We start from the raw sequence: 15740 nt of genomic DNA, 5'->3' as shown, positions 1-15740 counted from the left end.
CCCTCTTTATTTGACCTGTGCTTTCAGGGAAATGAGGCGGGGATGTGGCCTTTTAACAACCAGCTTTCACGTAATCTGTGCCATAGACAAACTGCATTTCACAGAGGAGTAGAGGGTCTGTTAGACAGATGATTGCTGTAGGAGAGAATTTGGAGAAAGGGCTCAGCATGAAGGAGATAGTGATATTCTCTGTGATGTTCCCTGAAGGCGAGGGGAAGAGAGTAGAAGCTGTTTTGTGCACTCACCAGTACTATCGAGTGCATCGCAGTAGATACAACTGCAGTATTGGCAGAGGACCAAAGGGTATATTGTGTGTGTGTCTCATCTCATTGTCCATCACCTCTCAAAAGCTACTTTACTCTGCCACAAAACTGCTACTCACTTAAATATCCTCTGTGTGCCTCGGCCAGTTACTGACTGCCTGTGTCCTCTACCAGACCCTGAGCTCCGGTCAAATCTGGCTGGTCTTTCTGCTGCACAGTTTTCCTTCTGAGAAATGCAGTGCACTGCCAGTTATACACCTAGGGCCCAAGCTGTATATAGAACTTGTATATGAAGGTTTCTAAGTCACTCAGGGGGGAGGTGTTCTGAGGGTAGGCTAAATGCATGCTATTTTTGTTCAGGCTTTTAAATCTTTAGGAGCTTTGTGTTTGTTGTTTGTGAAGTTTGTGGCAGTATTTCTTCCCATAACCTGCTGTATGAATGTAATTATTATGACATGACGGATGCCTTCAGAGCCAAGTCTGTGGCACCTTGTGGACAGTAGTGTCCGGGTCTGATTGTGTCTGTGCCACAGATGTGAGGTAGCATTCATTCACCTAGGGTAAGACAGAAGACGGGGGAAAACAGGCTGGAAAAGAAAAGCCAATTATACACAGAGAGTGATAGGCCTGGAGCAACTCCAGAAAAAAGCCATTACATGTGCGTGTGTGTGTCTGTGTGTGTGTCTCAATAGAACAGCACCATGAGTTTGCTGAAACCGCTGCTGCTAGCTCACTTTCTGCTCCCCGGCCTTGGGGGACACATGCCCTTCTTTTCACTGTGAAGATTAGCTGCACTCTGTGGCTGGACTGAGCTACAGTCTGCTGAATGGGTTCCTGTCAGGAATCTCAGCCTCACATGCCAGCACCAGCCTGTGGCATCACTCGATGCCAAAGTCTCCTCGACCTGTTTATTTAATAATAACCAAGAAATTTAAATAATGTTTAAGTAATGCATCTTTAATTGGTTGAAGCAGAAACCTGGAATACACAAAGCTTACATTTTTTTCAGAGTGCATATTTTTATGATTGAATGCCCATGGCATTTTGATTGTCACAATTTTGTGATTTAATTGAAATTCATATTTGGAAATAATGTGATAATCCTTCATTATTCGTTTTTATTGGCTTTTTGAAACAAGTCAGCTTCCAAATTTGCATAAGAACTTTAATTCAGCAAAGAAACATTGTTTTATTGTATAAAACGTTATAGTTCTGGGTCTTTTTCTTTTTACATACAAATTGCAAGTACAGAGGTGATAAACATCTCCCTATATAACCTTGTTAGTTAATACCCACGCTACATCATATTCAAGATTTTGAAATTCGGACTACTTTAAATTAGCGTCTTGCTATTTCTTAGCATAAGTAATGCTAATGATAGGTTTTGCTTCCCTACTAATAATATGTATTAGACTTGGAATGCTCGACTCATCCAGCATGTCTGACCACAGAGTCTGCAGGCCTAGCCAAACCAGGCCGATGTGGTTCAAATGGCTGCCCTGTGTCAGCTGTGGAGCTGTGCCTGCTCTTGTCTCAGTCTGAGCTGGGTCTCTACCTCACCTGTCTCCTGGGGGGACACTGAAAAGCTGGCTAGATTCCTAAAAGATAAGCAGCGCCATGTGTGGGTGTGGGTGGCATATTGAATGAAAAGACGCCCCCGTGTTTATTTGCATTCAGATGAATTGTCATCATTCACAACTCGTTCGAAACATCATCCTGGGACAGTCTCTCTAAACAAATGGGTCTGGCAAGACTAATCTTTCTGTTCCCTCTACAAAAGAGGCATTTGTGATCTGATTGAAATATCCGTTAATTCTGTTAATTCCGTCATTGTCGCCTGCCAAGCTGCATGGCTGCTCACAGTGGTGCCAGCCGGAGCTTCAGTAACGGGCGGGTCTGTTTCGAATGTAACCTTGGGCTCCCAGTTTTGAGTCTTGCTTTACTGGAATGCATTTAATCCTTAGTTACCCATTGACGGCGCTGTAATAGTCCAGAGAAAGAAATCATACCCGACATTGAAGGATTGAAAATGAAAATACTAACTATAGGATACAGTATTTTGTTCTGAATCAGGCAATAGAATACATTTTAATTGATATAATATGTATCTTTTGAGTTAATGGATACTCTCTGGTGTATTTTCTGGACAATCATCCAGTCTTCCCCGTGTTATTTGTTGTCTTGTTCTCTTAAGTGAAAAAAACACTACAGCTGAGTAAAGCACAGTGTAATGGTGGGAGTAGAGAGGCAGGGGAAACCTTTACAAAATCTATGGAGCACCAAGGCAAGGAGAAGCAAGTCTATACTACAATATGGCAACATGTGTGAGAGTACTATGCATATTTAATATGGTAAGCAGGCTTCCTGAGGGAGACTGGGTTTTGGCTTTGTAATGATGGGATGTATTATTAATAATAATAATATTTTCAAATTCCAATTTATTTAATAAAAGCAGAATTGGATTAATCTGAAGAAGCTCCAAACCCAGAGTTCACTTTTTAATTCATTTCATTACCTTGAGATTTCAATCCTGCTGACCTTTCTGTCAATGGGTTCTTTTTTTTGTATAAATGAATAAAATCCCCCACCGTCCTTCAAAACTCAAAATGTTGAAAGCTGAACGTGCCTGGAAATGTCAACCTTTCAACGCACACATTAATTATTTCAACACACAGTCATTCTGTTTTGTATTGACAATCTGATTTCATCCTATATGGTATGTATTATGTAATAATAAATTGTGGTTCACCACATTATGGAACAGATACAGTATTCAGCTATTTAGATCTGAAAGGTTTTTGTGGGTCAAGCTGTGACCAGTTTATTTTACATGATATTTGCTTCTCTCAAATACGCACTGTATTTGAACCAGTTAGCCCCCCTCTCTCCTCCACATTTTATGACATTATGAAATTCCAGCTCTTGGTAACACGTGTATTTTTAAATCCGGCTTGGGGAAAAAGAAAGATGCACTTTTCAGAAAGTAGAAACATGTGCTAGCACTACTTAATCACAGATGTATAAATTAAAGGGAAAAATAAAAGTATATGAATGTTACTGAAGTGCAAAAATGTGTAACATTCATAAACTATTTACCAATCGGATATTGTGAATTTGTTTTTATTCTGGTCATTGGCCAACTGACAATGTAAGTGTCTTTACTGACAGAGCACACAACACCTTGATGTGCGTCAACGCTAATGGCAAGTCTTTGTGTGCTGTCATTTCGGTTGGGCTGGGAGATTGGCGACTGTTTAAATTATTTCTAGGGCAGATCGGCAGCATTAATTTTAAATTGTAAAAATAATATGCATGAACGAGTTCTCATAATGAGACACCCGATCCACTTGAACTTTCAGAGGAAGAGAAGGCATTAGAGTATGTGCATCTCGGTGGCACATGGCTAGGCCCCAGGGATTATTCGCACTTAGTGGATCTCGCAGTGCTTTTCACACGTGTTGACCTGCCATATCATACAGGCTGCCATTGAGTCTTTGTTGGATTGAGATTAATTATAAATACACAACTGACAGACAGTTTCACTCCTCAGAACGGCAAGACGGGGAGACAGAAAGGAAATCAGAAGGTTGTCTCTGCAGGCTTCTCAACATGATTTCTCCTACAATATCAGCTTTTATTATTATTATTATTATTATTATTATTATTATTATTTATGTATTCATTCATGTATTAGCAGACACCCTTAGTGTCATTTAAACAAAGTGTAATAATACAATACAATAAGCATACATCGTAGTACAATGAACTAACGTGCAGACATAATACAGTTAAGTCAGTTAAGGTGAAGGGTAGGCATAGGAGAAGTTGCAGTAAAATGTGAAAAGTGCTGACAATACATAAGTAAGCAGGAGAAAGGAGCATAAGGAAGCATAGTTGAATAAGAAAGTGCTTGAGAGCAAGCGTGCCGAGCAGCCCAGGAAATTTAGGCTGCTGTTTTTTCTAACCATTTTACCACATATGTGCTTTTTGAAGATTCGCCTACAAAGAAGCTCCCCAACACCTCAGGAAGAGGCAACAGTTCTCATGTCACTATTTTGAGTATTTAAATCACATACTGCAAATTGTGCTTGTTGTAGTTTTTTTTATACACATATGAATGAATATGTATTCTAGGCGTACCCACACGGAGGCACATGCACCACGACAGTGTAATACCCTGCATTAGAAGCCAGGCTGATTCACGGGGATCCACAGGGCCAGGGAGGCGCGATCGTGTCGCACAGGTTCACCTCCGAGTCCAACTCGGTATGCAGTGAGCGGCTCATTAATATTAATGGTTTTGCATTAATTCCTGTGCCAGGGAGGCTTCAGGGAGCTGAGTCCCAGTTTCTTCCCTTTGCTGCAATGGTTTATCATAAATCGCAGCTGCACATCTGTTGTTGTTAGCTTTTTTGTTGTTGTTGTTATTTATTTCTTTATCATGATTATAAATCTCTCACACTAGAGCAGCCCCCTTGAGGATCCACCAACTCCTTTTTCCAGGGCACCAAAGAGGGATTTAGCATCTACGCATCTCAAATAGGGAATCACAGTTGTATGTCAAGGGGCTTGTAAACGTTGTAGTCTGTGTTGTGTAGAAGAGCACACAACTCTCTCCACAGTCTAATGTGTCCTCTACAATTCTCGCTCCATCTAGGAATATGAAACAGTACGCTAGCTTGTGACTAAATAACTCAAATTAGTCTTTTACGGCATGTCTTGCTATGTTACAGAAGAAGCACAAGTTAATGCCTCTTGACAAACGGTAAATCCGATTAGAGGTTGTTTACGCCAAATACGATATTCCATGTCATTGTGTCAGGCATTGTTAGATAAAATGTGTGGGACCAGCACATATTGAGCAGTGGAGTTTAGTTATAGGAGCGAAACGCACAATCCTACCTGAGCGAGTTTATATTGTCTTTACCAGGAGATTTATACAGTGAGTTTGTAATTTAGTAGATGGCTTTGAACAGCCGAATGACTTCCAATTACCTTGATCTGAGCTGCAAAACATTCTCGTCCTAAAAAGGAGGAGGAAAGATTGTGGTATCAGCAGTATCATTTTTGGCCTTTTTTAATCTTTTTGACCTGCTGCAAACATTTTCAAAACACTCCTTTTATCCTCTTATTATGTAGATTTTCTGCAACTCTGCTTCATTTGAAACAAAGGGGCTAAAAGCATTTTAATCACACAAGTGGTTTGCCTGTATTGTAAGCTGAAAATGATAATCAGCTTTCAGCTCGGATTTGTTCCGACTTCTGCAACACAGGCTCTGATTCACTGCACGCTCGGTAATTATTTGTGACTCTCCGTGGCATGTATATAATTATCTCTTTTGTTCCCAGCCTGTTACTGTAAGGAGTACAAAAGGCAAAGATATTCCTTGGGGATTGAGAGAGCGAGGAAGACAACAACAACATTAAAGGAGGTGATCTTCAAATCTTTGTTCTCCGTTTCAGAGAGTCGACAATAAAAAAGAGCGTTTGAGGAGGAGAATCTTTGTCTCCGTCTGGCTGTGTTTCAGTTGTTGTGTTGTTGGTTATTTGTTTTGTTTCACACTGTGTAGGAAGATGGATGTTATGACAACTACTGTTTAATGCACCTTAAAGTTAATCAGACAGGCGTAAATGGAAGATTTTGAAATCAGCCTCTGTATGTTTGTTCAAAGTGCACTAGAGTTTTTCTTTTCTTGTATGTCAATGGCACTCAGATCGAGGGGGAAAAAAAGACTATTGTTCACCCACTGTTGCTTTTCTGCACCCCCACTGTGTGGGCAGAAGTACCCAGAACACCAGCAGTCATTTGCTCATTCCAGAATTCAAGCTAAGAAAGCCAGGAGAGCAATTCATACTGACTGACACATTCAGGGTTGAAGGATCATTCAATAAATCTTTGTGTGCCGTGATTGCTCTGAGTGCGAAACGGGGATCTCATCGGCTCCACAGCACCAACATCTCAGACACTGTTTACTTATCGGCAGGTGCTGGAAAATAAACACTTGTCTGAACCCGTCATTGCCAGTGATGTGAAGCAGACACGTGTCTCTTCAGAGTCGAGTTTTAAGCCCATTGATTGCTGTCGCTCATTCACATAATGCAGCTGCCTAGGGAAGAGGTGTTTATTGGAAATGAGGATTACACCCTGTCTTGTGAGCCTCCTTTCAGCATCAAATCACAGCAAAGCTCGGTTTTGTAACATTTTCTAGAGGTTTAATCAAATGTCTCCAAATGCAAGCTAATCGACAAGACAGTTATCCAGCTTTTCCAGGTAATACATATCATGGTCAAATGTTTCACTAATATGTATGTACAATACAATCCTGTGTATAAATGCTGTCAATATAAGAAAATTGCATCAAGTCCCTGCTTTCTGTTGGTCTATTTTTTTTTTTAAGTATTATTAAAATACATCTTGGGCAGAGAATGAATACTTCCACGGGCTAAAGGTTAATGATCCAGCTGTCTGCTCAGCGCTATGAATTCCATTAAAATGCTTCTGCACTCCTTTCAGTACAATATTAATGGTCCCATCATCACACTTGTGTCATGGGTAGGCCTGGCAGGGTATGCTCTACATGCATAGTAGTGTAAAATCATGCTGAGAAGTTGTGTGCAGTTTGTTAAAATAAAAACTGCCCTAGAAAGTTCAAAATCGGGGTTCTTATTAAGGCAGATCCAACATTAAAAACCTGTGCTATCTATAGCTGTATGGTATATGTCTTATGCTTCTTTGTGGGAAGGAATATTTGAAATACTCAAACCGTCTATACACACAAATGCACATAAGCATACTTCTTCTTTAGTGACTAATGGGAGGATGTATATTTAAAGAATATGTCAACCATTTATTTTAAATTCCATCCTCATTCTGTGTACGTATTTTTTTCATAATGCTTCTGGCTTCAAACATCCACAATATTTGGTCCACAGATTTGTCTTTCAGTCCAACCGAGCAGAAATTCCTAAACGGTCACATTCACCATTTCAAAAGTATTATATTCAAATACTGTGCGTCTCTGCCGCGCATAATATAGCTTTTGACTTACTTTTTCACTGGTTTTCTAATCTAGGCTACATATGAATGCACATTAAACATTGGTCCAAGGAATTTCCATCAATCTTCATCAAATTCTCCTTGAAGAGAGAGGTGGGGGTGGGGAGAATATCTTAATAATTATTAGCCTTTAATTAGCCCCTCATTAGTCTGTCTGGTACAGGCAATGCTTAGTGGAGTGTGTAAAGCTAGAAAGCTGCAGGGGGGAAAGTCAAGGCTGTCGATTTCTAGTTCTCAACCGTGTGAGTTTTCCAGGGGATAGTCATTAATCTACCTAAATATTACAGATTTGAAATCTGCAGGTTTGTGGTCCTGCTAGCCTGCTTTGAGATGAATGTCAAAGTCCTGTGCTTCTCCGGGAAGGTCTAATCGACCTTGCTCCACCATGCTTTGTTGGCTTTCTTTAATTCACATCAGTCTATTATCAGTTGAGGATCTGCCCCAGAGAATATAAAATAAGACTTTACGGTGAAAGAGCTGCAGGGCCTTATTTCCAAAACTACATCTTTCTGCTTCACCATTTATCCATGATTGTATTGACTTGATGTCTACTTCTCCAAGTTGTCTTTTAGTGGGTTATTATTATTTTTTTAATCATGTTCTTTTTGGTGACTCTGCTGTAAAGGATCTTTTATATTACATTGTAATACAGATTTAAAATAAATGTTACAGGTTTCTTTTATATTACAGTTTAAAGTGCTCACCTATGTCTGAGTTCTGCTTTAATCGGGAGGTAGATATCATTTGCCGGTGTTGCTGTTATGAAAGTTGCAACAGCCCTTAAAACTGTTGTCCAAATTCACTCCAGTTAGTGTCCATGCCCCTGCGCCTCATGTCCTTGTACTCCATAGGAGGAAAATCAATAGAGCATAAAGAGTAAAGAATAATCTTGGAAGTAATTTCAGACTAATGGTTTAATTTGTAAATTGTGATGTTGGCTCTTAGTATGGTTCCACCTATCATTATTTTCTTTTCTGTTCTTTTTTTTCACTTTATCATGAAGTCCCCGTTTGTCTAGGAGAGGGCAAGATTCCAGACAAATGTTTTTCATTAATGTCTTTATTGTTCTTCCTGCAGGCTCCTGATTTATGGTCAGTATTGCAGCCACATGGAAAATGCTCAGAAGACTCTAGACAATCTGATAGCCACGCGTGAAGACGTCAAGACAAAAGTGGAGGTACTGAGAGAAATGCATCTTAACTGTCCTTATCGAAGCCGTAATAAAACCGCCTTGGTCTTTTTCCAATGCAGCTCAGAAGTTGAAGTCTAATTTGTATCTGTTGTCATTGTGTTGTTGTAAATGCATGCGTACGCAGCAAGTACATAACTGAGCAGGAATACAGTCTGTTCATGAAACACTAAGCATAGCAGGCCTGTGTATTGAAAATCAGATCAAAGGTACCTTGTTACATGAAGAGAGCTAATGTTGAATGTCTCTGGGAGGGCTCTACAGTACAGTAGTCTACTTTAATCATGTCATTTTATCTAAAAGAGCCTGTTAAGGATTGATGACTTTGTTAAATAGTTAGAAGTAGTTAGATATGATACGTTCCCTGCTCAGACACAGTAGGAGTAAAAGAAAAACTCAATATTCAATATTCTTTTTCACAATTCAACTTCAAGCAATTTGCCCATAAAAAACAACGTCTCTGCATGGTAGCTTTCTGTTTGCCAGAGGCTTCTTGCATCTATCCAATGAAAAGCCTCCATCACATCATGTTTAATTTTTTATTTTGTTTTGGTGACTCAGTCAAAGTTTTAATTAAATCTGGATTGTGGTCTCTTCCCATAATGTACCTTCCAATGTAATGGAAAACGATTCATGGTAACTGTTTGAAAGACCGTCTGCAATTCAAGTAATTGAATTATTTCCACTTTTTTTATCGGTATTCTCTTGAAGTCTGTTTCTACACAAGACTGGAGCGTAATGTCAGACTTCCCTCTACGTTTGTCTAGTCACTGGAACTATGTTGCTTTGCAGCATTTCAGTTGACACTTCCCTCCAAAAATGTATCCACGGTATCTTATCCCCAGGCAATGCAGTCAAATATCTTCCTTTGCAGCTGAGAGTTTATATTACTGCTAAGGGTTTACTAAATCAAAGCATTGATCCAAGGACTACCTGAATCCCAGAGAAGGTATTTAATTTAAAAAATAATCGTTATTTCTGACTGCATTTAGGGTTTCAAGCTAAAATAAAAAATAAATTAAATGCGACATTTCTAAATGATTAAAATCTGGAAAAATATAGCACAAACACATCACAGTTAGATTTAATTCACTGTAAAACAACAGCCTCCAAAACAACAAATGAAACAAATGCAGCTGACAAATTAACCAGAAACCTAATGATGATAATATTTACAACAATATTTACTCTTAATGGTGAAGTAATGCATCTCTTCCTGCAGGAATGCACTGTCAAGGTTCAGGAGGGGAAATTTAAACTGCAAGACCTCCTCGTGGTTCCGATGCAAAGGGTCCTAAAATACCACCTTTTGTTGAAAGTAAGTTTTTTTTTCCATCTCATTTAATAGGTCACCTGCAGACTTTAAAAAAAATTGTACCCAGAGAATCCATCGCCCTCTGCGCCTACATTCATGTAGTTTTGCCACATTAATAGAATGAATTCCACTGGGATTTATTCATTTTAGTAACTTTGTAATATTACTCATGTATAAAACAACCGGCCCACATGATACAGCTGATTATTAATTTACCATGGGCTTGAATAATGAAAATGCAGAGAAATGGATGGATTCTAATGACTTCCTTTCCATCAATCAAGGGATCCAGCAAGACCCCTGAGGTCACAATGTCAGTAGGGCTGGGAGGCTGGGAAAGGCCCTCGCCATAATTCCAGGCCTCCCCTTGGAAAATCAATACATATTCTGTTTAAATCACCCATAGCTAAATCATATTGCTTGCATTTAATTCCATTCTTAAAGAGCTATCTATCCAAGTGGACATTGCCAATATCCCGACAATGTGACAGTCAGTGCCCTCTAGAGCCACCAACTGTGGGAACATCTGTATGGTGGAACTCTGATCCGATCTCTGATCTGATCTGATCTGATCCAGATGTGACACTAATACCAACACTAATTGTTTTTAATTCAAATATCATTTAAAAAATATATATTATGTGTGTTTGAACTAATTAATGACCAAAATATGAAGCTCCTATATTAAGTGTAATATTATGTCACAGAAATTATTCAATGTTTTTGGCATTGGCTTCCTTTTATACTGGCCCTATATAATGGTGTATATTTTACTAAGGCACGGCTTTTGCAGTTTAAATGGACAGGGGTTATAATTTAGGATAAGGATACTTAGCTCAGAACATTTTCTGCTGTGATATTAATGGCTTATTAATATTAACATTAGCTCTTGCTTCTCAGGTCATTTATATTGTCTTACACACACTAGAGTCCTTCAAAGTTTATACATGGAATTAAGAAGCAGCCTACGTGAAGAATGTAGCACTGACAACCTTTAGTTGACATTGTTAAATAAAAAAAAATCTTCTGAGACAATCCTGCCTGGTCTTTAACGCCATCGTCGGTGTGTTGAGTTGTGTTGCTTAGCAGCCCCCTTCCTCTTCCTGCAGGAGCTGGTGAGTCACTCAGCAGACAGACCTGAGCGACAGCAGCTCAAGGAGGCGTTGGAGGCGATGCAGGTGAGGGCACAGGGATGCCACCGACCCAATCTGACCCAGTATGCCTGTATATACTATATGCACTTAATAATTCATAATCACTCCCTTAGACACAGAAGAGCTGCAGGAACAGGGGGCTATTGAAGTCAGTCACTTATACGGTGCTGTCCATATTTGGGAAAGCGTGTCCTTCTCTCCTACTGTGGATTTTTCTCTTTTACCATCTGTCCAAAGGCACTCCTGTGAATTGTTTAATAATATATCTCATGGCCAGCTCTCCACCTTGAACACTGCAGCCCAGCAGGTTTTGGAGCTCCCTCTCCATATCAAAACTGATTAACACCGGGGAGAAATGTTAAATCGGTCCATTGAAGCGAATAATAAGTTCAGCTGGGTGATTAAGTTCACTGTTGGAAGAAGAAGAAGAAAAAAACAGGAGACCCTCAAGGATCAGAGTAGGCGGCCCCTTGAATGCTCGAAGGCAGTATTTCCTTCTTTGAAAGAGGCAGAATATGTGCAACCAATAAGTAGTTTATATAGAGGATGCAAATGCCTAAAGCCAACAGCACTGTTCGCTTGGACTCGCTTCATGTGTAACGGATATATTTACTTCTCTTATCACTGTGGTGCACAGTTGCTATTGCTGTATTTGTACATCTGCAGTCTGGGACAAAAATGATTAAAAGAAAATAGAAAGACACGCATGCTGTTAATGTGTGTTAATTAGTCTGGTGGAGACCCGTGTGTGTGATAACGTATTTATGGTCATAGCGTATCTTCACTAATATGAATATGAATTGTAGGAAACCGGGATTTTGTTAAAGTGATATTGATTGCTTTGTCTTTGTCTTCCCCCCCCTCCTCCAGGACTTGGCGATGTATATTAATGAAGTGAAAAGGGACAACGAAACCTTAAAGAAAATAAGTGAATTTCAGAGCTCTATCGAAAACTTGGTAAGCAATACTGACAAGACTGTATTCATCCCTCCTAGTGCTTACTGGAAGATTTCACTGTTACTCAGCAGCTCACACTGAGTGACGTCGAACATTCTTCGGCTTTTGTTGAAATAGGTGTGAAAATGTTGCAAGGCTTGTGATCAGAAAGCCTTTTGTGTGCAAAGTGTTGCGCTTATTTCCGTTGTCGAGTCTCCTTTCGCGTGGGTGTTCCTTGGCTCACGAACTGCTTGCCTTATTATTTCCTGGCAGCTCTCTGCAGCTCCAGACAGTCAGACTAACTCCAGCCAACTTGCACAAGAACTTTATCACATCCACAGCAGTCTCTGTGTAATGGTGGTAATGTAGCAAACTTCAGACCCCTATTTGATAAGTTAATACATCATGTGAAGGTCTCTTATTTAGATCTCATCTCATGTATCTCTTATACAATAAGTGACACATAACAAAACTAGATTTTATTATTTATTTATTTATTTTAAACGAATGGATGTACTGTGAAACTTGTACCACTAGCATTTAAGTTTTCTGAAAAGTATAAATAAATATCTGCACGCGATGAAATTTGTACACAAAATGAGAGGTAGTCATGTTTGGAAATGCAGTTCTGTGATTGGCTTGTTTTCTTACATGTGATATGTGATGATAAGTTGTATAGTTGTATGTATGACTGGGACTGTACTTAGACAACACCTGTGTTGCATCGGAGCATATCTCCTGGGCACATTACCCACATTATATTATGATTACTATTCGCTGCAGTCACCACTGTGTGCAATTGTCTGCATTGTAATGAATAATTTACAGTCCCAGTATAATAAATAACACTGTGGAAGGGCATTTTTTAAATGGCTTTGAATTGAAAATGAGACTTGAGGTTTGAATATGCCAGTGTCTGTTATTCACACTGGGTGAATTGTTTTCATTTCCTGTTTTCCTGTCTGGCATTAAAAGATTTCTGAAATGCTTTTTGATTGTTTTTTGGAATGAGAAGAGCAGCAGAAAGCCCCACAGTGTTTTGATTTTCAGCTTCTAATTTATAAGGGGATATTCTGGGCAGGATTCTGTGTCTGTGTTCACCTCACTGCACCGCTACACTAAATTTACCTGAACGGTAAATCAGAACATTTTCTTTCTGTTCACACAGCAAGTGAAACTGGAAGAGTATGGGCGGCCCAAGATCGACGGGGAGCTGAAGGTGTGCTCCATAGTGAACAGAACAAAACAAGACAGGTAACTGGAACCGTCCGTCAGTTCTCTGTTTACACAGTGACATCTCAATTAAATCAATTGTGTATCATTCTCCCCAAAAGAGTGTTCATTTTTGTTTAACACTCAACAGTGCATGGTACTTCATCCACATGAAGTTGTCAAGTATATCAAGTCTTGCTGGTGGTACTCCACCTTGTAAAAAATTAGGCCTAGTTCATTTCTCTTGTCTAGAAACTTGTGCCCGAGCATTTAGTGGTCAGATTTCACATTCATTTGAAACCGACTTTTCAGACTTCAACTAGTGCGTGATGTGCTGTGTAGGTGATACAGTTACATGATTTATAGAATAATGGAAGACTCTTGAACTCGAAAGATGGCAGGTCTCCAAAGTAAAAACTGTTCAATCATTTAGTTCCTGGACAGTTTTGACAAACACTGCCCTTTGTGTCCATGTTAAAGGAGGTGCAGTTTTATGACATGCGATCTCGGATACAACAGGCTCATCAGTGTCACGCTGGAGTGCAGCCTTACGAACACTTGTGTATCAGGGAGATGCATTTATAAGCAATGGTGCTGCTTTGTACAATGTGACAGTAATTAATGAGTAATCACGTTGAAACTCTCGATGACCTCTGTGTAGAGTCTTAGTTTATTATTTAAAAATTAACATATTTTGTCATTTGATGGATTCAGTTTTTTTTTTCAGTTTTAGTGATATGATCTTGGCTCCTGAAAGATTAAGATCATCTTTAAGGAACAAAAGTAACTGACAAGATGTCTAGATGGAAAAATCATACATATTAACAGTACAGTATTCACCAGCATGTTTTGACCGCCTGTGGTGTAATAGATCTGATGGCACTTATTAGGCCGAGCCTTACAATTTGCAGGTGGGTCAGATTTTGTATTTAATCCAGGCTTTAGCAGATAGCTGCTCTTGAAGAAAAGGTGAGAACAGAGTAACTATATATGCAAAGTAATGCCTCTGCTTTAAAAACCCAGGTGGATATGGTAGCAGGGTTAATTTGACAAAAAGTGGAAATTTCCACTAGAAAAATATTTTTTTATATATATCTATGAATAATAGACATATATAATGGAATCAGATTTATCCAAGACTTGACAGTGGTTTTATACAAATTTCCCTGTTGCGACAATTAAAATGAAAAACCTTTTTATATGAAGATGAAAAACCTGATTTATATTCAGTTCGTTTAGAATGATTCCCAAAGATGATGAGGGAAAGTCCTCCAAGCAACACTAATGGATTCTGTGTTCAGACGTAAAGTGGTTCAACTAAAGCCATGAGAGTAATTAGTCAATGAAATAAATATGTTCTTGTTTTCTATGAGGCAACCTAGTTTTTCCAGGTGTTAGAGCTCCTAAACCACATTAAAACAAAAACAAAACCAGATCCATGCAGGGAGTATTTTGGTTGAAACAGATTAACCAATTCCTGTCTTTGTTGCTGTGCTGCCCTTAGGTATATATTCCTCTTCGATAAAGTGGTGATTGTCTGCAAGCGGAGAGGGTACAGCTATGAGCTGAAGGAGATCATTGAACTACAGAGTTATAAAATGACCGACGATCCCATGAACAACAGGGATATTAAAAAGGTAAGAGTGTGGATCTGGGAATCATATGTGCTGCACCATCTTCATTAAGCTGTTTAGGACATTATAAATGAGACTCAGTGACCAAAAGGCACCACTTTGGATTCCCATCCTTAGAGGACGGTCATGAAGCAGTCTACAGGACATGTTTCTGGACTTGCTCACAACCCTTAGTTAGCGCTGTGTATGTATTGATGGGTATCAGAGGTTTTTTTCATGCTAAATGTTATTTTTTTCATGCTCGCCAGTCAAGTGGAAAAATGGTAAGCTGTTATAAAACCTTTCCTATAAAACTAAAGAATGAACGCCATGGTGTGTTGAGCCATGATGTGTGGCCGTCCGCATGGCTGTCTCTCTCAGTCTCAGTGTCCTTGCCCCTCAGTGGTCCTATGGGTTCTACCTGATCCACCTCCAGGGAAAGCAAGGCTTCCAGTTCTTCTGCAAGACCGAGGACACCAAGAGGAAGTGGATGGAGCAGTTTGAAATGGCGATGTAAGTCTGTGAGGGGGACTGCTAATTGTTTTATTATTTCATACAGTAGAATTAATGTAAAGGGGTCTAGATAACTTTCACAATTAGTTCTTTAGAGAAATGTATTTTATTGGGTTAATCATTTTCTTACCAAATGTCACACTTTTTTCGTTTTCTTTTCATTCCTTTACAGTTTTGGAAAGATTGCAAATTTTTCACTGTAATGAGCTCATGTTTCTGCTTCCTTTTTTCATATATTTTAAAGTAAGGAACGAAGCCAATGCCTTTTATTGCATATAGGTTCCTTTGTGTAAAAACATGTTGTCCACGTATTGTCTCGCACGATGTCAGAACTGCAGAATGTTGATCAATATCTCATCTGGAAACCAAAACAAACAGCTGTGCTTCCAGATTGGACTGCAAGGCATTTTCTGGAGCTGTTCTATAGTGGAGTACTGGTAGAATAGGAGCCTGTCAGCTATTGGCCTAACAATGCAACTCCTGCATTG

General features: G+C 39.3%; 1 protein-coding gene across 4 annotated transcripts in view; it reads left to right on the top strand.

Annotated features, from left to right (window-relative positions):
- vav2 (vav 2 guanine nucleotide exchange factor) overlaps positions 1-15740 on the top strand; it is a 159524-nt gene that overhangs the window by 135381 nt on the left and 8403 nt on the right. For 2 of the 4 annotated variants that reach the window (XM_066712971.1, XM_066712973.1), the window contains exons 9-16: positions 8398-8497; positions 9732-9827; positions 10934-11002; positions 11849-11935; positions 13083-13168; positions 14631-14763; positions 15009-15023; positions 15143-15252. In XM_066712971.1, the coding sequence (XP_066569068.1) occupies positions 8398-8497; positions 9732-9827; positions 10934-11002; positions 11849-11935; positions 13083-13168; positions 14631-14763; positions 15009-15023; positions 15143-15252 (696 nt within the window). The remainder of the gene's footprint in view (positions 1-8397; positions 8498-9731; positions 9828-10933; positions 11003-11848; positions 11936-13082; positions 13169-14630; positions 14764-15008; positions 15024-15142; positions 15253-15740) is intronic. The other 2 variants (XM_066712972.1, XM_066712974.1) reach the window with 1 other exon arrangement.

This window comes from Amia ocellicauda, chromosome 9, assembly GCF_036373705.1.
Source record: "Amia ocellicauda isolate fAmiCal2 chromosome 9, fAmiCal2.hap1, whole genome shotgun sequence".
Taxonomy (NCBI): Eukaryota; Metazoa; Chordata; class Actinopteri; order Amiiformes; family Amiidae; genus Amia; species Amia ocellicauda.
Note: the sequence above shows the minus strand (reverse complement) of the source record. Positions and strands in the feature narration are given on the sequence as shown.